General features: G+C 39.4%; 1 protein-coding gene across 1 annotated transcript; it reads right to left on the bottom strand.

Moving 5' to 3' along the window:
- Nucleotides 1-279: 279 nt before the first annotated feature.
- Nucleotides 280-22,256, bottom strand: Gtpbp10 (GTP binding protein 10). The gene is made up of 10 exons (XM_021162600.3): nucleotides 22,153-22,256; nucleotides 19,923-20,116; nucleotides 18,816-18,907; nucleotides 17,990-18,134; nucleotides 11,057-11,130; nucleotides 9,526-9,578; nucleotides 6,809-6,916; nucleotides 6,027-6,104; nucleotides 5,023-5,146; nucleotides 280-2,242 (listed from the first exon to the last, which is right to left on the bottom strand). Exons 1-10 carry the CDS (start codon nucleotides 22,183-22,185, stop codon nucleotides 2,022-2,024), a joined length of 1,122 nt encoding a protein of 373 aa, XP_021018259.1. The 5' UTR covers nucleotides 22,186-22,256; the 3' UTR covers nucleotides 280-2,021.
- Between the last annotated feature and the right edge of the window lie 1,405 nt (nucleotides 22,257-23,661).

The following is a 23,661-nucleotide window of genomic DNA, read 5'->3' on the forward strand; positions in this document are numbered from 1 at the left end:
CTAACAAGGCCAGCTTCAATCATGTAGGCTGACCAGTATAAGTTCGTCATGCTTTTCCTCAGCTTCACTTCTTTGTTATGAAGTAGGCCATGCCAGCTCCCCACAGCTTCTGCTGTGTAGTGCAAGCAGGATAAGAGTTCTACCTGTTCTTTGTAGCACTGCATGTGCAGCGCCCTGCACAGTGCTCAATAAATTCCCCTGTAATGAAGAAAAAAGAGATCCGAGAAAAACTAGTCCATGCACTAGAACGAGAAGGAAACATTAGGAACAGAAACTAGATTACAATTCAAATAATATTTTATCAAACTATACACATTATTAAGTCAGAAGAAATTTAAGTACAATCAACATACAATTAAAAAAAGGATTTTTAAAAAGGGGTCAATGACCATAACTTTTACTAAACAATAAATTATTAAATAATTTTTAACAAATTAAAAAAGTATTAAAGAAAGGGGCTGGAGAAGGCGGCTCAGAAGTTAAGAAGCCTGGCTGCTCTTGCTGAGGACCTGGTTCTGATTTCCCACACTTGCATGGTGGCTTTCCACTGTAGAGAATTTCAGGTCCAGGATATCTGACCCCCTCTTCTGGCTGTCATGGACACTTCATTCACACAGTCAGATGGTACATAGACTTACTTGAGGACAAAACAACAAACCACATACAATAATTAAAAAAAAACCATACTGTTAAAAACCAGTATTTTTAAACCTCGTTCCATTATGAAATCCAGAGCAACCTACAATCTGCTTTGTCACCCAGGAGGGGCTGTTTTTTACTCAAAATCCCTTGCTTCTCCTTCCCAAGTGGTGTGGGAAGAGGCCCACACCACCATGCTTAGCTAAGGAATTTTTTAAAGTTCATTAACTTGCTGCTACTTTGCAAAAAGAAAAAAAAGAAAAGAAAATTACAGTGAACTCATTTGTGGGAAACTGTAAAATTTTCATAAAACCTTAAGCCACTGACTGTAACTTTCTCTAGCCAAGGTCTGTTGCTGCCTCATGCTCCTGTGTACTGCTTGGATGTATTTTTTAGAAGTAAGCATGCACATTTCACATTTCACCTAAAGGAAAAAAAATTCTCTGTTTGTAAATATTTTTTAAATACTTTAGGCAGGAATTAATAAAACCTATCTTCTTGGAAGGTGGGCTTTCCCACTGATTATATAATTTACTCTTCCTAGAGACTTCAAATGGCCAACATAAACTGACTAAATTTGAAAAATAATGTAATAAAGGGGGTAATTGTAAGAAACTTGAAAATCAAAGTAGGTTAGCCAGTGAGGACTCTTTGACCCAGTTATCCATTAGCCAGGCTGTGAGGTTAAGCTCCCACCAAAGGGATAGGACCCAATCAGCACCCACATCAGGAATGAAATACAAGAGCCCCACTAGACTGTGTGCTTGCTAGCCTGGGTCTTCTGTACACTTTATGCAAAAAAGTGAACCATCTTGCTGAGCTAAAGCCAGAAGAAGGAAAGGAAGATGAAAATTTATTTTCCTGAATGATGACACATATACCGATAAATACTATCTTTAAAATGTGGAAAAGCTTTCAAATTAATGTAATTTCAATACTATTTTTAACTGATACAAAATTATACACGTGTCTATATCATAAACAGCATGTTTTAAAACAGAGTCAAATCTATTTTAAAATATATTTTTCTCAAAAATTGTGGTCAGAACACTTAAAACTACTTTCTGACAAATTTTTAAATATGATACATTATTCTACAAACAAGGTACATAGCAGATCTGAAAAGCTTAACTGAAACTTTGTACCTTCTGACCAATATCTCTTAATCTTCTAGCTCCTATTTATACTACACACAATTATCATTTTTCAGGATTTCTATCAGTTCAGATTTGTCTTTCTAAGATTCCGCATGTGAGATCATTGATATTTGTCTTGCTATGCCTGCCTGGCTTCTTTGAACATCATGCATTTCAGGCTCATCCACGTTTTAAACATGATTTTCTGATCCTTAGAAGGAAACAGTATTCCGTCAATACGCTGTACTAGGCTTGAATGCTGCCTTTTCTGGAGACAGTAGCAGCACACTTTGATGTGACTTTGCGATGCGCATCGCTTTCTTTGCCATCCTGTTCATCCAGTGCTTTCCTTATACAGCTCTTCAACTCTGCAATGCCTTCCCCAGTGACTGTTGAGATGGGAATGATGTGCTGGAACTCTAGAGCCTTCTCTGGAATCATCTTTGTGTCAAATAAATGCAGAAAATCTGAAACAAGAACAGGTGATTTTCATTGCCTTTTGAAAAATTAATAAAAAAAATTAATTCAACACTATGAAGCTGACAACTTAGCATCTGGAACTGTTTCCCTGTCTGCACTGCCTCACATGCTCCTGGGATCTGTGTTTCATTACTGACAATGATGGCTCGTAGCACATGGTAAGTACTTAGTAAATAACTGTTGGGCAAATTTATTTAAAAAAAAAAAGAATAAATACTAGTAAATCATGACAATACTTAAAGGAAAAATAAAAATTACTTGAGGAGGCCAAATAAAATGAGGCAATGTTTCTATAAAAACAATGACATCACGTGGAACATTTTAGCTTACCTTAATACACATGTAAGTTTTAATTTCTTTCAGGCACAGTGTTATCACTATTTAAATGGAGGCCAGCATCCACAATAAAAATTGCAGCATGAGGCCAAGTTGCTCCCAGCCAGATCATTTTACCATTGTCTAGCCAATCATGTAGGGGATAACAATGCTGCCTAGCCTTATCTTCTCCCTCACACTAAGGCAGCTGGGGAGGAGGACAGCAAACTGAATGGATGGGCCAACTACCAAACAATAAAATAGGTAGACTGAAATCATCCTGACTTCTCAGCTATAAATCTCCAAGAAAACCCAGAGAGATAAACTCAAGAATTGTGGTGGTCCAGAATACATAAACACTTTTGAGTTAACCCTCACTCCTAGCACACCAGCTGCAAGATCAATAAGCAAAGTGAACTACTGACCTGATAAGGCAAATGATATTAATGAATGAAGACTTTTGGGGAATATTTATGACCCCAAACTAACTTACTAAATCAGAGACAGTCCTAACATGTACATTATGTAGGAGAATGATTTTCAAGAAAAGAAAAATGTTGGTGCTGTCTGCTAATCTAAGTATATTAAAGTCTGTTTTCCCCAATTATCTTCCCAATAACAGAATGAAATCAGTATTCTTCAAAAGCACATGGCCACATGCCATGAGGCGAGAAGAACACATCCTCAGCACAGGATAAAAGTGTTCTATAGCACTCAGTTTGCCACACTGTGAAGAGTCCCTGTGGTGGTTTGAATAACAATGGCCCCGTAGGCACACATATCTGAACCCTCAGTCATCAGGAAGTGCACTACTGGATAGGATTAGAGGATTAGGAGGTGTTGGTGGAGGAAGTGTGTCACTGGAACTGGGCTTCAATACTTTGAGAAGCCCATATTGTGCCCAGTGTCTGTCTGTCTCTCTGTCTGCAAGTCAGGATGCAGCTCTCAGCTACTGCCCCAGAGCCATACATGAGACTATGTCCCCATCATGATGATAATGTAAGACTCTGAAACTGTAAGCAAGCCCCCCAGTCAAATGCTTGCCTTTACAAGAGTTGCCTTTGTCAGGGTGTCTCTTTACAGCAATAGAATAGTGACTAAGTCAGTCCCTCTAGGTTTCTTTATACAGTGGAAATAATTCCATTTAAGAAATTTCAGACACATCCTTTTAGTCACAGACATTAGCCACACACATTACTTTCTGTGTCACATAAACACAGAACTAAATGTTCTTTTCCAAGGACTATTATTCTTCAGAGTTACCAAGTAAACAGTAGTAAAACAACAATAACAACGTCAATAAAAATAAATCCCTCTTTAAAACTACTAGCTTTGGGGGCTGGAGAGCTGACTCAGCAGTTAAGAACACTGGCTGCTCTTCCAGAGAACAGGTTCTGTTCCAGCATGGCAGCTAATAGCTGTCTGTAACTCCAGACCCTGAAAATCTGATGCCTTCTACCGGGCATGCACACGGTATACAGACATACACACAAACAAAAACCCATACATATATAAACTCTCAAAAAATGAAACAAGAAAAAAAAAGTAAAGCCTTACTAGGTTTGTTAAAATACAGTGTGCACCAGTGAAACAAAGATCTAGGGCTGGTGAAGGCTCTGTGACTGACTTGTCTCCTCTGACACACGTCCTGGGTGGTTTGGTTGGGTTTCCTTTGTAAAGGTTCCTTTATCTTTAGCTGGTCACGACGGTGCACAGTTTTAATACCAGCGCCCAGGAGCAGAGCAGGTGGAGCTCTATGACTTCAAAACCATCCTGGGCTACAGAATGATCTTCAGATAGCCAGAGCTACGTTATGAGACTATCAAAAAATAAAAAATAAAATAGTTTATCTTTAGTTAAATGTATGAATGGGTGTCTGGGTGCAGAGCTGTGTGTGAACATAGAAGGCATGGGATTTCCTGAGAGGCACCTGATGTGAGTGCTGGAGAGTAGCCCTGGTCCTCTACTAGATCAGCGTGTGCTCTCAATGCCTGAGCATCTCTCTGGGCCCCCTCACACCCTTTACAGGCCCACAGACATTTTAGGTGTTTTTTTGGAACTTGACCTTTTTGGACATAAGTAGTCTTTCTTTTCTTTCTCTAACTTATTTGTTTTGAGACCTGATAATGACTGGTCAATGCTATTCTAGTGCATCAAACATTATGTATTCTTTCTTTAAATATACAGTTTCTAGAGTAGAAAACAGTAGTTTTCTTTCCCATTGATTTTTACTACCATTGGTCATAGAAGTATATGCCTATAATTCTAGCACCTGGGAGGTAGAGGCAGAAATTCAAGATGATCCTTAGATAAACAACAAACTTGAAGCCATCCTAGGCTACAGGAAACCCTGACTCAAGAACTTATCCTCACCAAAACCAACGAAAGCTCCCTGACCTGCTCTGCTCGCAGCCAGTACTGCACAACAGATGGAAGCGAGCAGCCGCTTTACCTTCAGGGCTCAGGAGCTGCTTCATCAGTTCCTGAAGTTTAACTTGGGCATCCGGCAAGTCCATCTTATTAACTGCTAAGAGTGCAGGTTTTGTCTGCAGTTCTTCTTTGTACAACTCCAACTCCTTTAAATAACAAAAAAAAAAAAAAAAAAAACAAACCAAGTAACAGTATGAAGGTAACGGTGATCTTTCTTTAATAACCTGGCAACTGCACAGCCCACTCATATCACTACAACACAATAAATCACAGTAACTATAAAACTAACAATGCTTTCTGCTAAACCAGTGAATAGGATGTTAGCTCAGACTTCCCAGAAACAGCTGACTTTGTGCCTAGAGCCAAGTGCTATCCAGAGTCAACAGGGATGAGACTCATACGCTAGTTATAACAACTTAATACCTGTGGCGTTCTTGGAAAAGGCATATGGACTTAAAAGTGGGGATTCGCTACAGAATTAAAACAGAAAAGGCTCCAGTTTCTCCTCCTCCTTCCTTTAGTGTTTAACCTGACATTCCGTCAAAGATGCCTAGTAGTATCCAGTCTAAAGCACAAGCCAGAGACGGTGATGAGTTACAGACTGAGCAGTCCAGGGCACATTAACTGTAAGCAATGAGAAACAATGGCAGTACGGTAAGCTCATTAGTCACTGTCGGCGAAGTTGTTACATGGTAAGGAAAGTGCTGGGAGTACAGCTCAGTGGCAAAATGCTGGTGTAGCACTCACGGTTTGGTCATCAGTACCCTCCAACAGAGCAAAGTTCCCAAGTGGACAATGTTTCAGGAAAGAGGCCAGGGCAGAGGCATACAAGAGTGAGGGGATGTGGAGCAGAGGAGGGCGTTGCCAGCGTCACAGTTGGAGGGAAGGGTGAATACTGAAGACCGGGAACAGCAACCTTAATTTTTCAACTGACAGAAAATCTTTACAAAGGTGGTTACTCTCATTACTATGTGACACGCCTATTTGGTGGACTACATCCAGAACACAGTGAACCAGAAAACTTACTTTTGTGAGAAGTATTATAGTTTCAAAGGCAGTCCTATATGGAGTTACAGAAGATAGCTGAAATCCAGAAATATCAACCTAAATAGAAAACATAGAACATAAATCAGTTATTCAGTTTTGTGCTTAGAAATGTTTTCTCTCAATAATTTCAACAAGGAATAATTTCTCAATCTGTATTTAATTGGGAATTCAGTCATTCAATGAAATAACAAACTGCGTTGTCATGATAACTACAAGCATTACTAGAAAGTCAGTCATTGATGAAAAACTGGTATAGATAACTGATACCAATATTGATAATCTCATGCTTGGCTCAAGCATACCAACTAGACTGAAAGAGATTCTATAGAAGACTATGCCAAAATCTCAAGGAATTAAAGTTTTGGTTAAGTCTGGCCAAGTGTGCATACAAAACAATAGCAACAGTACTCGCATCCCTGTACTATAAACAAGCATCCTCTACTGTACTTGCCCCACTGCAACAGAGGTACAGGAGTAATAGTACTAGTACTGTCATGTAGTGCTTAGTACCAGGACTCCATTCTGAAAACACAGCCAATGATTCTATCACTGTGTCAACTCACAGAGTATGACCACATGTCGAAGATGACTATGGTGTCACCAGGTTGTAAGATCTTTGGTACCACCATAAGATATGGAACAGCATTCAACAATGATGAAAACATGATTTTGTGACACATTATCTTTAATCTTACAAAGTTTTTTTTTTTTGGAAAACCAAATTAATCCATTTGAATATCACTGATAGGCATATAACTTACAACAAAAAGGAGTTGTCTGGTTCTCTCTAAATGCTTGAGGAACTTGTGGCCCATGCCTTTGTTCATATGTGCTCCTTCTATCAAACCTGGGAGATCAGCTACTGAAATCTAATAAAAAAGAAAACACTGAAACCAAGGTCAATTTTTTCCCAAATTTTCAAACTTCATATAGTTTCTAATCACTCTATGACATCTTTGCTAAAATCTTTTGTTATCAGATATGTGTATCCTATTTTAACTCATTAGTATACCAAGTTATAGTTATTGGGGGTTAGTTTAGTACTTAGTTAACAGTTACTAATGTAAGTGTAAATAATTAACTAGCATGTATATATGTGTGAATGTGTGCACATGAATTAGAACTTGCATATGGGCAGAGGACAACTCTCAGTTGTCAGTCAGTTTTCTCTTGCCACCTGTGGGACCCAGGGATTAAACTCGGTCAGGCCTGTAAGCTCCTCTAGCTACCGAGCCCTGTTAGTCTTTAATTCTAACCCTGTAGTATGCTCATGAATTCTTTTATAAAACTGTAACTTTTATAAGCACAATTCATTAACATTCACACAGAGCAAATACACTCAGATATATTGTCTGTTTTACATTCCAATTGTAAATGGCACCATTGCTCATAAATGTTCATGATATGCCAGCAGGATGATTGTCTGTTCTTACACAGTGAGACAACGCAGTGTCCCATAGGCCTCCTATGGGTGATAATTATTAACAATCACTTTACACTTTTCAAGCCTTGCTGTGCACCAGACACCTGCTGTATCATCGGGATCACCAAGGGGAAATCTATTACAAACAAATAGCCAGGCAATCCATAAGACATTAGTTTGAAGTCTCTGAAGACCAGGTATCATTTGCCACTGTAGTCCCTAGCCCGTCGGGAAGACTTGAGATCCAGTAAGGAAGGAGAAGCTGTTCCCCGTTGAAAGGGAATGCTGAGTCTGAAAGGAGGCCGTCGCTATGACAGAGGTGTGTGCACATCCTAAAATCTCCTTCAGAAAGCTCTATTGAGCTCCCTTAGACATTAGGGATAAATAATGTCCTTTTCTTCTAAATACTGGTCTTTGTGTTCAACATACAGTATATACTGTAAGTATATCTAACATTTAGTACTCTATAATATCCATTACCATTTAAGGCCAGACTTTACACAGAGTTCATCCCTGATCTTGTATATTTTGAAAGTTTTGACCAATGGATGGTGCATCAGTAGTAATGGTATCACCTGGAACAGTGCCTCTATCCTAAGAATCACCTGGGCCTCCTCTACGCATGCCCCATTTCTCTTTATCTTGACAAAATTGACCTTTTGGGTTTGTACTGGTTAGTTTTGTGTCAACTTGACACAGCTGGAGTTATCACAGAGAAAGGACCTTCAGTTGAGGAAATGCCTCCATGAGATCCAACTGTAAGGCATTTTCTCAATTAGTGATCAAGGGGGAAAGGCCTCTTGTGGGGGGTGCCATCTCTGGGCTGGTAGTCTTGGTTCTATAAGAGAGCAGGCTGAGCAAGCCAGGGGAAGCAAGCCAGTAAAGAACATCCCTCCATGGCCTCTGTATCAGCTCCTGCTCCCTGACCTGTCTGAATTCCAGTCCTGACTTCCTTTGGTGATGAACAGCAGTATGGAAGTGTAAGCCGAATAAACCCTTTCCTCCCCAACTTGCTTCTTGGTCATGATGTTTTGTCCAGGAATAGAAACCCTGACTAAGACAGGGTTTTTTGGTTTTTTTTTTTTGTTTTTTTTTGTTTTTTTTTGTTTTTTTTTTTGCCATAGTTTGCCTTTACTAAAGTACTAACAGTTGACACTGGAAGAAGATAGCCTTTTGGCTTCTTCCATGAGCAACATGTATTCAAGATCTTATCTTTTTATGGCTTCACAATCCATTAATTTTTAAAACTGACTATTCTGTCCTCTAGATATAGCACAGTTAATCCATTCGCATACTAAGAATCTTGATTATTTCCAAGTTCTAGTAACTTTGAATAAGGTTGCTAGAAACACTGACGTGCAGGCTTCTCTGTGTATATAAGCAACTATAGATCTTTTCTAAGAAGAATATAGAGAAAACAACAACGGACCGCCTGCCTTCCTCCTTTTCAGAATTAGGAACTTGGAATTAAACAGTTCTCACAGTTTCTATAGAAAGTCATCTTGAGAACTGGAGATTAACCATTCAGTGGGGTGGTAAAAAAGGACATACACTGAGAGAGAAGATACAGACTAGGGAATATATAATGAAGATATAATCCTGTAGAGATGGGGTGAGCATAACACTAGGAAGGAGAAGAAATTAAATTCTTGTTTTACTATACAATGTTGAGCAGAATTACTTTGTTCGTAGTTTTACGTATCAAACAACAACAACAGCAGCAGCAGCAACAACAACCACCCCTCTGTTGTTCCTTCAAGGCCATAGTCCCACGTAAATATTAAAGTCCTACTACCAGGTGAGAGATAGCACAGTGGATAAGAGCATATGTTTTCTTGAAGGAATCGAAGTTCAATACCTAGCACACCATCAGATAGCTTAGCCCTGCACGTAACTCCAGCTCCAGTGACTGACACCCAACTGACTTCATACAAAGACATACACGTGTACATATTCATAAATAAGAAATACCTTTAAAAGTTCTATCAAAAAAACAAAAAAAAGGAGGGGAAATCCAAAACAAAACCATCTGTATTTCAATGTAAAACTACCAACCTGTTTGAAATCATTGTACATAATCTTTCCAAGTTCAGGCCTTAGTGTTGTAACTGAAAGGAGAAGTGGCAGTAAATTAAGGAAGGAATAAAAGACCACATTTTCTAGAAAAAATGTCAATGTTATATATAGGTTAAATAATATGTATTTGCTGAATATTTAATCCCATTTTAATTTGTTGAAATGGTACTACACTTACCTCCGTCATTCACATTGTACTTTTAAAAAGACAGAGACTTGTGTGTTTGGCCCGAAGTCCTATTGCATGGCCAGGGCAGCTTGAGCATGTTTAGGGGCTCAGGATTTAGGTTCTGATCACAATCACTGATTCTGCAGTAAAACTTTTCTTTTGAAGAATTCATTACCTTTATGTATTTATTATTTGGGGGAAGGACTTGTGCATGGAGTGGTATGCATGTGGAGGTCAGAGAATACCTACAGGATTCAGTTCTCTCCTTCTACCACATGTAAAACTGAATGGTCCAGCTTAGCAGCAAGTACCTTTACCCACTAAGCCATCACACAGGACCTGGTAAAGTTCTCATCTGAGCTGTTCTTATGCCTTCCATGTCTGTATTAGCCCTCTCCTAGGACTTTTTGTCTTTCCTTCTATCAAGGCTAATCTGGCCTGTCAATTTGACTGCCATTCTGTGGGGTTTTGTTTAATAATAGCAAATCCTGTCACCCAATCCCTTTAGCGTAATCTCTCACTGCATCTCGTCTAGCCACTGCACTAGCACTAACTACTCTTTCCAGATCCCTAATGCTTTATACCAACCAGTCTCTATAGTATAGGCTGGCCACTTGGGGAGCCTGTTTTATCCAAAGATGAAACACCACCCATGTAGTCTATGGAATTTGATCAGATTTTAATCTCACTTCCTCCTTCCGACTCTTACTTCTTGTTCTCTAGACAAACACATTTCCTCTAACTACTGAGCTGTGCATAGGCTCTTTTCATGACTTAAAGATCCGTTATCTGATTAATCATAATTATTGTGCGTATCTCTGCCCAAGCACAGTCCCTCAGGAAGGTCAACCTATAGCAGTTACTTTTGCTCTTTAACACTTTCCTTCCCCTGTATTTATCAGTGATATGCACACACACACACACACACAAACATACACATTCCCTTCTCCCTAGTCTGAGTCTAAGTGATGTCACAACATTGCTTACCAGTTTTACTAGTGGCATAGCCTAATATGGTTCCTAGAAAAAATTCCTTATAAAATTAGTAAAAATGTTTATCTCTGTCTTCCCAGTTTTTATCATAATGTATATAACACATGCTAAGTTGCGTTAAAATCCTATAGTAACCAAGGAAGTGATGTGCAACAGAGAAATAAATGCAGTGATGTTCCTGACAAGGACAAGAAACTTTTGTGAGGACTGTAGTGGTCTGAAAGGTTAAAAAGAAATGCATGGATTCTAACTGCTGAAAGCTTTCAAATTAAAGCTAAACTCAGACTTGTATTAGTCTTATGCAAAGAAAACTTACTTTACACATTAAAATACACCATTTATACTTACACGCATAATCTGCAATCATGGGTGTTGCATGGGAAACCCGACTTAGTAAGGAGGATTTTCCAGCATTTGGGAATCTGAAATACATTATATATGTGCATTATAACAACTAACAGAATTAGTTGTATGTTTCTGAATACTCAACATTTCAAGTGTTTACTACTCTAGTTGGTGATGTGAACCTGGGAGATCAGGGGCTAAAAATAAGGTGGACTAAAGTCTCAATCAATAGCCAATTTTATTCAAAGCATCAGGAAATTTATACTTGGGGGGTAAAAAGAATCACATGAGCAGGGTGTTCAATCACAAGACTAAGTCACATGTTTCAAACACATGTTTTTCCAGAGAGGCATGTGGGTAACAATAGCTGAAGAAAACTCACTCCTATCCGCTACACCTGGAAGAAGCATGAAAACACATTCCAAGAACAATTCTTTGTTTCAAAGAAACTGGGGTCACAAGACTCATGTTTTCTTCAAGTTTTCTCACAAGCACTCAGAATTCTCAATCAACTCCATTCTTGGACTTCGTTCTGACAAGAAGTGGATTTCTTGCCAGATGGTGATGGCACACACCTTTAATCCCAGCACTTGGGCGGCAGAGGGAGGTTCAAGACCAGCCAGTCTACAGAGTTCCAGGACCACCAAGCTACCTAGAGAACACTGCTCTTGCTTTGTTTGTTTCCAAGACAGGGTTTTCGGTGTAGCCCTGGCTTTCCTGGAACTCTGTAGACTAGACTGACTTCAAACTCAGAGATTTGCTTGCCTCTGCCTTCAAACCCTTCCCCTCCCAAATGCTGATTTCTTGAGTATTTCTGGAACTATGATTAGAATACAGGGATTACACTGCAATACTAGAAAATGCACTCTATATTCAAGAAGCATAGGAGTCAATTCTTCAGTCTCTCTCCACAAGATTGTAAGACTAAAATAATTTTGGAATACTTGAGAAAAAAATATACTTATGAATAAAGTAAATGTATGGATTTAAGATTTAAGAGAGTAAAGTACCTCTTTTTTAAAATTTAGGTAAACAAATAAAAATTCAGGGCTGGAGAGAATGGCTGAAAGGTTAAGAAGAGACTACACTGCTTCTGCAGAGGCAGAGTCCATTCTCAACCCACTAGTGCCTGTAGTAATTCCAGCTTCGGAGGGATCTGACAGGTCAAACCTCCACACCCACTGGATTCACCCCCATACAGACACATGTGTATACACATAATTAAAAATAATTCTTAAAGCTCAAGACCTTGCAATTCACTCTCTCTTTTATCTTAATTTGTCTTTCTGTGTATGGGTGTTTTGCTTGTATGCCTATGCACCACATGTGTGCCTGGTGCCTGCTGAGGGCAGAAGAGGAAACTGGAGACCCTGGGAACTGCAGACAGTGATGGGTAACCATCTGGATGCTGATAATTGAACTCAGATCCTCTGGAAGAACAGCCAGTGCTCCTCACTGATGAGCCAGCTCTTTTAGCCCTGCAATTCACTATCTTTAGCCAAACACTGACAAAACATTATTTAACTGAACATTACAAACACAGACAAAAATAGAGAAATAATTACTGTGCTAATCACCTAGCTTCAATTACTATTCATATACTATCAATACCATTTTTATTTAATTTTTCCTTTTTCTTTTGAGATTATAATACAACTAAGACCTTTCTTCCTTGCCTTTGCTCCCTCCCAATTCTCTTTCAAATTCATAGCCTCTTATTTCATTGTTACTGCATGCATGTGTGTGTGCTCACACATCAATCCATAGAATATTTTCTGTATTTATGTTTTCATACAGATAGTAGTTAGCTAGGTTCTAGTACCATACATGGTATTTCCTCCCACTGCCCCCAACTCTGAGACAGGGTCTCACTGTGTAGCTCTGGCTGTCTTGGAACTCATAGAGATCCACCCACCTCTGCCTCCCAAGTGTCAACATGCTGAGTTTGTCTTAAGTCCAGTTAGAAACCTGTTGGTTGCTGCCAATGTGTATGTGCCATTATTGCACCCTTAGGGTCATGATGTCATGCCGGTTATTGATAGGTTCATGAGTCTCACAGCTGGATAAGACTGGGTTGCCTTCCTCCTTTGGGAGCGTACATTGTGCTTTCTGTTTCCATGAAAACTAGCCCTCAGGGAGGAAGCATTCTGGTCAGTTTTAGTTCAGGGGTCTCCAATTTAAAAAAATCTGGTTGTTTGGATACAAATTGAAATAAAGCATTGGAACTATAATTAGTTGGAAAGTCTCTGAAATCTCTTTTTCATATATGCTTACCTTCCATTTTGCTTCTCTTTTGCAATTTATTTTTAAAGAAACTGGGTCATTTGTCCCACAGAGCTTCTTTTGTACAGTTTAGAGTTTTCTGCTGCCATGTACATAGATAGCATCATTTAACATAGTCCTTTGCCCTGGATTTTATAAGTTTTGTTCCGCTAGAGAAGCTTGACTAATAAAATATGCCTTGATTTCTTTTGAAGAATATTTCATAATTTACTGATCTTTTTTAAACTGCATGATATTAAGAACAACTTTTCAATGGTTAATACACAATTTATCCAGCCAGCTTTCTAATGACATTCATATTGCTTCTAATTTGTTGCAATTATAAATAACTTTGGAAAAATATGTATATAAAAGCCATGGAGAGGCCACTGAGATGGCTTAGTGAGTAAAGTCTTACACTTGTGTTTGATCCCTCAGATATACATGGGGAAGGAAGAAAGCCAACTCCTGAAAAATATTCTGATTCTATACATGTGCTGTGGCAACTGCATACCCACAGACATATACACAAACACAAGTAAATGTGATAAAAAATATGTACATAACTAGAGAGATAGATACTTTTCACTGATATTTGGAGTGGTAGAATAGTTAAATTGTTTTTTTTTTCTTTCTGCAAAAACTGTAATAATAAATATAAATTATGTATGATCCCAATCCCAGGGGGTCTGATGCCTTCTTCTGGCTTCTGAGGGTATCAAGCGTACAAGTGGTACAGATATACCTGAAGGAAAAACACCCACACATAAAGTAAAAATTGAAAAACAAAAGGTAGTAAGTATGGTAATTATCTTAAATCTTTGTATCTTTAATCTCTTTATTTTAATAAATATCGATATGGGTAAACATGGGTTTAAAATATATGATCACTTTAAAGACTTTTGACTTTATTGATATATTTCCTTAAGGGACCATTTTGTATTAAGTATTAAATATAAACATTAAGTATAGGAATTAAAAATAAGGATTACTTAAAAAGTGTATTCTAATGATCTGTCCTACATGTTCCCCCCCCCCCCCCCAGGTTCCTTCTGTGATTTATCTAACTTCTCTACACAGCCAGACCTTCCTTCTCCAGGGTCTAAGCCTGGTGAGTTTCACTGACTTCTCCCCAGCCAGCCACAGGAGTCTGGGTCACATATTCAGTGGCCCAGGCTAGTCTGTGCTCCTCTGCAGTCATCTGACATGCTCCCCCACTCCCAACCAACAACTTCCCATGCTGGCTCCAACTTTCCCATCTAGGCCTATCTACTCCTGCTCCCCCGCCCCCTAATCCAGGCATCAAAAGGCACATCTTGTATACTGCCCCAGTCCACTCTCCTCATTTGACTGACTCTATTCCACTCGAGCCATTTCCAGTCTTCAGGCCCAGTCCTCTTTTTTACCCCAACCGGCTCTGTCTATGTCAGACTTAGCGCCAGCAAAGCCCACATGCCCAAACCAACAAAGTCCATATACATAGATTTCATTGCAAACATATCAGCGATACAAAATGATCAAGCCAGTATTTTCTCTCTGAAACCTACTAGTCCTTTAGAAATGTTTACCAATGAGAATTATGTAGATGAACTCCAGGACACAGAATTTAAAAGAACAACCATAAACTTTATCAAAGAATCCAACTGAGTTTAAGGAAAATAAAAACAGCTCAGTGAAATTAAGAAGAAAGAACTTAAGGGGAATAAACAGCTGAGTGATGCCTGAGGCAACACAAACATCAAGCTGAGGGAACCGACATGCCAATCCAGGACTCACTTGGAAGAAAATCGAACTCTGTCTTGTAAGCTGAAAGGAAAGCCTTTAAAGTAGAATGAATCAAACAGAGGGAAGACTCAGGAGTGGAAGATAACATTAAGGAATTAAACAAAATAGGCAAGAGATATGAAAAATTAAAACACACACACAGAGGAAAGGAACACAGGAAATGTGGGACATCATAAAAAATTGTAGATATTGATAAGGATATTGATAATGGAGGAGAATTCCAAATCAATGGCATAGGCTAGAGCTTCAATAAGATAATAGAGGAAAACTTTGCCAAACTAAGAAAAGATACGACCATAGAAATACAAGAAACAGAACACAAATAAACAAGGCCAGAAAAGGAAATCTCCATGGCATATCATGGTTACAACAATAAAACACTAAGTGTACAGAACAAAGAAAGCATATTGAAAGCTGGAAGAGAAAAAACACAAGCCACACGTAAAGAAAAACTCGTCAGAATAATAGTTGGTGTCTCAGTGGAAACTGAAGGCCAGAAGAGCCTGGAGCTATGCATTCCAAGTCCTAAAAGACTATACCGGCCAGGCTAGACTAACAGTCCCAGCAAAACTGTGCGTCATAATTGAAGTATAAAGAGACACTTTCTATGATACAAACAGCCTTTAAAATTACACCCAACAAACTGAGCCTAAAGAGAATACAGGAAGTAATACTAGAGGCTGATGGGAGGAATAAGCACAGTAGAGAGACTGTGAAGGAAATATGAAACCATGAAACACCCCTGAGGACACAAACAAGCCCCAAACAACCACACAGAGACCACCGGACACACACATTTCAGTAATGGCTTTAGATATCACTGCCCTCAGTTCTTCACCAGCACACACAGGTGAGCGGATGAAGAGATGATAGCCATCTCTCTATAGCTTACAGGAGACACGCCTTACCTTTAAAGACAAGGACTTCACAGACTGAAAGGACGGACAAAAGTACCCCAGTCAAACAGGACCAGGAGGCAAGCAGGAGTCACGAGCCTACTGCCTGACAAAATAGACTTCAACCTAAAATGGAGTCAGAAGAGATAAAAGGGGCACTTCATTCTGATGAGGGGAAGAACTAACCAAGACGCATCTCTTATCCTCAATATGTATGTACGAGATGCTGGGGAACCCAATTTCATAAAGTATGTACTACTGGGTTTGAAGACACAGATTAATACCAATCCATTAATACTAGATGTTCTCAATATCCCATTCTCTCTACTAGACAGGTCATCTGGACAAACATTAAACAGAAACATGAGAATTAATTCACATCACACATCAAATGGACTTAACAGATATTCACTGAGTGTTTCATTCAAACACCAAGGAATGTTCATTCTACTCAGCAGCACACAGCTTTTCTAAAACATCCCATATCCCTTGACACAAAACAAATCTTTACTAATCCGAAGAGACTGAAATAATTCTTTGTATTCTAGGTGATCATAAAGCAATAACATTTAAAATTTGGACAGGCTTAGTAGCGTATGCCTTTGATCCCAGCACTAGGGAAACAGAGGCAGGCAGATTACTGTAAGATTGAGGCTAGCCTGGTCTATAAAGCAAGTCCAGGATAGCCAAGGCTGTTACACAGAGAGACCCTGTCTTGAAAAACCAAAGAACAAATGAATGAATAAATGAATGAATTAATTAATTAATTTTAAATGCATAGCAAAGATTAAACAACTCATCACCAAATGATGAATGGGCCAAAAAAATAGGGAAAAATAATTTCCTACAAATAAATGAACATGAATTGAGCAACCATGAGGGTGCTGGGAACTACTAACTAACCCAGGTCCTCTGTAAGAACATCAAATGCTTTTAATAACCAACTCAGCTCTCCAGTACAGACTGATACACACACACACACACACAAACTACAGTTATAAAACAGATAATGAATGTATGCAATTTTTACCACATCTAGTTCACATAGCATGTGACATGCCAATAACACAAACTAAGAGTTCAACGGTCAGTAAGAGGCTATTAGTAGTTACGTTTTCCGGGAATCCAGTTATATACAGATGCAGGCATGGTGACTGTGATGTGTACCTTTAATTGTCAGCCTGACACAATCTAGAGTCAGCTGAGAAGAGTCTCAGTGAGGGGTTATCTACATTAGGTTGGCCTGTGGGGAGGTCTGTTAGGGACTGTCTTGATTGTGCTGGCTGATATGGAAAGACCTATGCTGAAAGTGGGTGGCACCATTCCTTGGGACTGGCCGTCTATGGCCATCATGGCAGACAGCATGGCAGCAGACAGCCTGTAGGAGTATCTGAGAGTTTACATGAAGCAAAGAGAACTTACTAGGAATGGTGTGGCCTTTTGAAACCTTAAAAGCTGGCCGCCCAATGACACACCTCCTCCAACAAAGCCTTATCTCCTAATCCTTCTTGAACAGTTCCACCAACTGAGGACCAAGCATTCAAATATATGCACCTATGAGGACTGTTCTTTTTAAAACCACCAAACCAGCACCTGAGAGGCTGAAGCAGCAGGTCCATGAGCTTGAGGCTGGCCAGAACTGTATGGAATTTCCAAACCAACAGGAGCAACATAGGAAGAACAAGAAGCAAGCAAGCAAGCAAGCAAGCAAGCAAGCAAGCAAGCAAGCAAGCAAGGGGAGAGGCGGAGGAAAGGAGGAAGGGAAGGAAGAAAGAAAAAAAGAAAAGCAATTTTAAGATTTTTATTGCAGGAATATAGTGATAAAATTTGTGCCTTAACTCTTAAATTTTTAAGGGTCAACTGTATTTTTAGCACAAAGTACTAATACACAAATTGCGTAAACTAGGAATGTTAACTGCCCAAAATTATTATTGACATTTATTTTGTAGTTTTGAACTGATGGACATATTATAAGAATATAAATGATACTTACCCTACTAGGCCTACATCAGCTATGACTTTTAGGTCAAGGTGAATTATGCGCTTCTGACCTTTCAAAGGTAAGAAATTTGTATGTAATTTACCACCAAGGCCACCTTTAGCAACAAGAATTCTGTCTTCTTCTTTATTGAGTTCTCCTTTAAGAGGAAAGACAACAAACATTAATAAATAAAACCAATAATATGTTTTGTTTTGTTGCATAAATATATCAACAAATTCCAATTTAAAACTCTAAAGGGCTAAACTGTAACATTAAATTTCTTTAAAAAAAAAAAACACACACACACACTTTTAAAAGCAACTCTCTAGGGCTGCCTTGGAGGTAAAGTGTTTGTCTATCATGGACACAAGGCAAATAAATACCCCAGAAAAAATACTTTTGTACATAGTTAAAAGGAAGCTGATTATATGTTTTAAAACCAAGTAAGTATCCTTACCTCTTTAAAGCCATCTTAAATCTAGCAGTAAGCTGAATACATTTTATATACATTAAAAAAAAAACACTTTAATAAGCGAGTAGCTAAAGTTATAAATGTTAAAAACCTTTCTTCTGAGAAATGGCTGTGTATGAAGGCACCTGCACCAGCCTTGATGACCTGAGTTTTATCCGCAGAACCCACAGGATGGGAGGAGAGAACTGATTCCTGTGAATTGTCCTCCCACCTCCACGTGTGTGGTCTCCCAATGCACAAAATAAATGATGTAATTTTAATATTGAAGAACATTTTCCTCACAAGTTAGGGAGCTCTTTTGCTATTTCCTGCATTAACTTTGGAAAATATGCTCGTCTTTCACAGACATAGAAGCCAGAGCCTCACCTAGCACTTGGCCGTTTTCATCAGTTACTGAGATACCCACAGGAACAGGCACTTCACAGTCCTTTCCCTTGGAGCCCTGCAGTGCGCTAATTCTACAAAACAAAACACCACTAAATCAAATTATTTACAATAACAGTAAATAGGGCTAAGTAAGGGCTAAATAACAGTCAGTCCTTCTCACTAAAATAGATATTAAAAGGTTAAACACTAAAAACAAAAGATTATTCCTATTTTTTCACATTTTATACTAACATGTCCTATAAAGATGTTAATAACTTGTTACTAAGTTAATCACTAAGTCATTTCAACCTGAAATGAACTGATATATTATATATCTGAAATCCAAAGATGATTTCTACAATACAAAGTACAGAGACCCAGCAAGTCTAATGAGTATCAATTTTCTAAAAACCTGACCATAACTTAAGTTGGAAGAGGCTAATTGGCTACTTTAAAGTTACATTACATTAAAATAAGTTGTTATAATCTTCTAACAGTAACTCCACTTGTAGGAATTTATCAAAAACTTAAATATGTAAAGAGCATCTACATAAGATATCATTAAAACATTGTGGCTATGGCAAGAAAAAAGGACAGTACCAACACTAGTCTAAACTGCTCTGCCAAGTGATAAAATATTAACTCTGATACTGTGATACACGGCTTTCTGAGTAGTTTTAGGCATGGAAAGAGCATTGTAAGACACTGTTGCTCTGTTCTCTTATTTCTTTATGCTGGATCTTATACACAAACATATAATGACATTTGTAAAGCCACACTGTATAGTGGTTATACCTGGGTGGAAGAACTATAAATGAAAGGCTTTCCATGGCGGGGACTGCTGGGGCATTACTAAAATTTTGCCCAAGGTAAGTTTGGAACAAAGTAGGGATTCAATTAATATCTATTTCCAGGAAGAAATACAAAAGGGACACAGGGAGAATAAATGGACAAAGGTCAAAACCACCAAAATAGTCATTCATGTTAGACTTTTGCTTGATGAGAATACAGAAAGTAACTTGGTTATCAGTAAAGTTCTATATTCTGGTTTCCCCAGAAGCGTCTGACTTCCACGAAGCTCAGAGCACCCATCCCATAGGCACTTACCGACTGTTTGCTCCTCCTCCAGCCACAAACCGTTTCTGAGGATATTTGTTTTTAAGTTGTTTTAAGGTCATATTTTTATGGGCCACAACCCAGACATCACCACCTCTTCCACCTTCTCCACCTAAACGAGGGTAACCCATTCCACCGCTTCCTCCCTTGGCGAAGATTCTTAGGTTATCAATGAAATTTCCATACTTAAGAAAATGAGAGAGAGAGAGAGAGAGAGGATATATTTACATCAAATATTCTTTTAACTTAAAAGTTTCTAATTCCATTCTACTGAGGCTTCGTTCAGGAAAGAATCAAAGCTGTGTGCATAGCGCTGTATACCCCTTTCTCACATTACCTCCTTTCCCACTCTCTTCCTCAACGATCGATAGTTTCACCTAGTCCCAAGGTTTCTGCCCTTTCTCCTGTTCTCATTCCAAACCTGACCTCAGTAGATACTTGTAACTCTCCCCGCCCCCACCTCCAATCCCCGGGAAAAGCTAAGCTATTAACAGTTTAAAACAACTGAAAGCAGAAGTGCCTTTCACTTACATTTGAAACCCTTTAAATAAGTAACCTGGTGGGTACCCACTGAAATTTTGTTTTGGGTTCCCTCCAAAACAAAATGTTTTTATATATAAGTACACTGTAGCTGTCTTCAAACACACCAGAAGAGGGCGTCAGATCTCATCACAGATGGTTGTGAGCCACCATGTGGTTGCTGGAATTTGAACTCAAGACCTTGAACTCAAGAGCAGTCAGTGCTCTTAACTGCCAAGTCCCCCAAATATTTTTAAATGATCAGCAGCAGCAACAGCAAGAAGCTGTCCCCTCAGTTAATTATCAAAGCTTATCTGCTCACCAAGACTGAACAAACAGATGGCTTTTTCCCACAATTTCTGCATTCCAAGAAGCCTAACTCCTTTCCAGGACCACTGTCCTCTTAGAATCTTGACTGTGAACTCCAAATGGTCTTTCAGGGTCTCATCATTCCTTCTTAATGCATCCACCACCACGAGCCAAGAGCATCTCTTTCCCCCTTAAGTGAACCTGATGTCTATGTCTCTCTTTACTCAGAAACAGTCGTGACTTTGGGTTTTTGCTGCTTCTGAAATAATAAAATTTACAGCACTGGATTCAAAGCCCTCACCGGATCTCACCAGGACAGCTGTCATTTGTTGGAGCTTTCCTGTTCTTTTCTGAGCTGCCCACTCTCCCTGCCACTCTATGCATGCTTTCTCCTCTGTTTAGATTATCATTTGTTCTTTCTGTCATAAACCCATTTTCTGGTGTCAGTTTCAATGTATCCTCAAATACAACTAAACTATGGCTTATGGTTGTATGCTCTGCAGCACCCGTGGCCTATCACTCTCACTGACTGGCTTTTCAGGCTTCCTCGAATACTGTATTATATCTTCTGGTATTTTACATTTAGTTTCCCTCACAGATAGGTAACTTCTTATAAAGCTCTTGTGTCTTAATCCCAGGCTTTCAAATTACAGAGCAATCGTTTAAATTAATATTCACGTTTTTGGTAATCTGCAGTACTTTTGGGTATCAAAAATATCTGAGTATAAAAACAAAAAACAAAAAAACCCTAAAGGTTGACCACCCTGAGATATTCCTGGTAAGGGCTTTTAAAGCTGTGTTCAATATGTGACTTTTTCTTTATTTTCTAGATTTGTCATATTTATTAAGGACTCTCATTTATAATGGCTGTTAGTAACAACAGCTTATGTACATGACTTCTAGCTTTCACACACCGTTGCCAGTTAAGCTCACTGTGATTTTTTTTTTTAATCGAAGCGGTTGGTTGCAGATTGTTATAAAAGTAGATTTTAAGACAGGCACTACATAAAAATTGACGTAAAATCTCTGTACAAGGCACAGCAAACACACATTCTGGCTTCCAGAAAAGTCTTCAGAAAGATATCAAAAGCAGTGTAAAGGAGGAGAAATGTATAAAAGCAGGTATGGACTCTCTTTTAAACCTTGAGAACCAAAACAAACAAACAAAGCCGGCACGTGCACCGCAATGCCCGGTCTAAACCGCAGGCAGGTCCCCAATTATCTTCTCACGTGCTTTGGGAACATTACAGGAATTCCCTAAAGCTGGACCCCAAACGGCCATAAGCGTGTCACAGAGACACAATCTTCTCCCAGGACAGCGGGAACCGAGGAACGACAACCCAGGAGGAGAGCGGCGAAGACACCTAAGCTGGGGACGACCCCCGACACGAACCTTTCTCAACAAAGCGCAACCGCAGCGCACCATGAGCTCCAAGAGGCAGGACTCACGCCTGCAAAATCCGGACGAACTTCGGTCGGGCGCGCTTTCTGACGTCACTACTGGTCGCCGAGGTGACGTCTCAGCGGATCCGCGCGTGCGTGCTGCATCGCGCTCGAGGAAGGTGGGCGTGTGCTTTGGACGCCTCTGGGTGCAGGAAGGAGAGTGCAGAGCCCAGATTCGTCTAAGTTGTGTGCAAGGGGAAACAGGGCTCCGGGCAGGAGTCTCTGGAGTTGACGTTTTAAACGCTATGCGCTGGAGACTGGCCTGCCTCACAAACATTTTTATGGCAGTTGAAGAACCTGAGGTGCCAGGATTTTCTCACGTTGAAAGACCCCTCCAACAGACACACTTGTACAAAACACGGAGAGCCCTAAAAGACTGCTGGATGATGGCTTGAGTAATTTTTCTAGCCAAGGCTTAAACTTCAGGAACCAGTCACTTAAAACTTGTAGCACAGAAGTATTGAAAGAAGTGTGTCGATCTAGATTTCTACAAAGGATGATGTGTGCAGTGGAGGCAAACAGAAACCCCAACCTGGACTCAGCCAAGAGTTTTCACCTTTCATTTGACGGCTGTCCTTATGAGAACACGAGAGATTACATTCCAGCTTGGAGAGGAAGCTTCAGAAAAAGATCATTGAATGGCAGGCCCATTTCGCCACCTTTCTGCCAAGTCTTTCAGTGAAAAAGGCACACGAGCGTACTAGAGGGGTCTCCCTTCTCTGCTCATTTATTATTTTCTATCATTAGAATTATTAGGTTTAGAATCCTTGGCGAAATGTGACTCAGGCATGGTCACTGGCCAGGGCAGTGCAGCTGAGAGTAACCTTAAGGAATTGTTATGTTCCGTTTTTCAGTATGAGGTTGATTTAAAGTTAGTTACAGATAGCTCATGCTCCTCTAAGGACGCTTTCCTAGCTGGAACCTGGCAAAGGCTAGTCTTGAAACTCTGAAAATTGCAGTTACGGGCATTCTGCTACATGCCTGAGTCCTAGACTAGAACACAGGACTCCAATTCATTTAGATAAGGTTCTGCATCCTGAAAAATAGGATAGGGAATTTGGGAAAGGAGAGAGTCCTAGCATATGGGAAGAGAGGGAAAAAATTTCACCAGACTAAGGAATTTAAAACAAACAAACAAACAAAACCCTCTTCTTGTGCCAAATCACTTAAGTCAGCCAGTTTTTACTCCTTTTCTATGATGTCCCTTTATGCAGAATGGTATATTAAAACAACATCATTAAAAAAAAAAAACAACCTAGTTTCTTAACTCTGTTATCTTGTTCCCCACATTTCCATACCTATTGGGACAGCTTCTTCTACTCTCATTAAAGAAACCTATTTGGAAGTACACAGTGTGGAAACTAGTGCTCAGTCTAGATTAGTTTACTGTTCCTGGACTTTGAAGCTGTCGTTTTCATTTAGCCTGTAACAGTTAGATGTTTGGTTGGTTGGTTCTAGC

This window comes from Mus caroli, unplaced genomic scaffold, assembly GCF_978045245.1.
Source record: "Mus caroli unplaced genomic scaffold, Mus_caroli_1 scaffold_4, whole genome shotgun sequence".
Lineage (NCBI taxonomy): Eukaryota > Metazoa > Chordata > Mammalia > Rodentia > Muridae > Mus > Mus caroli.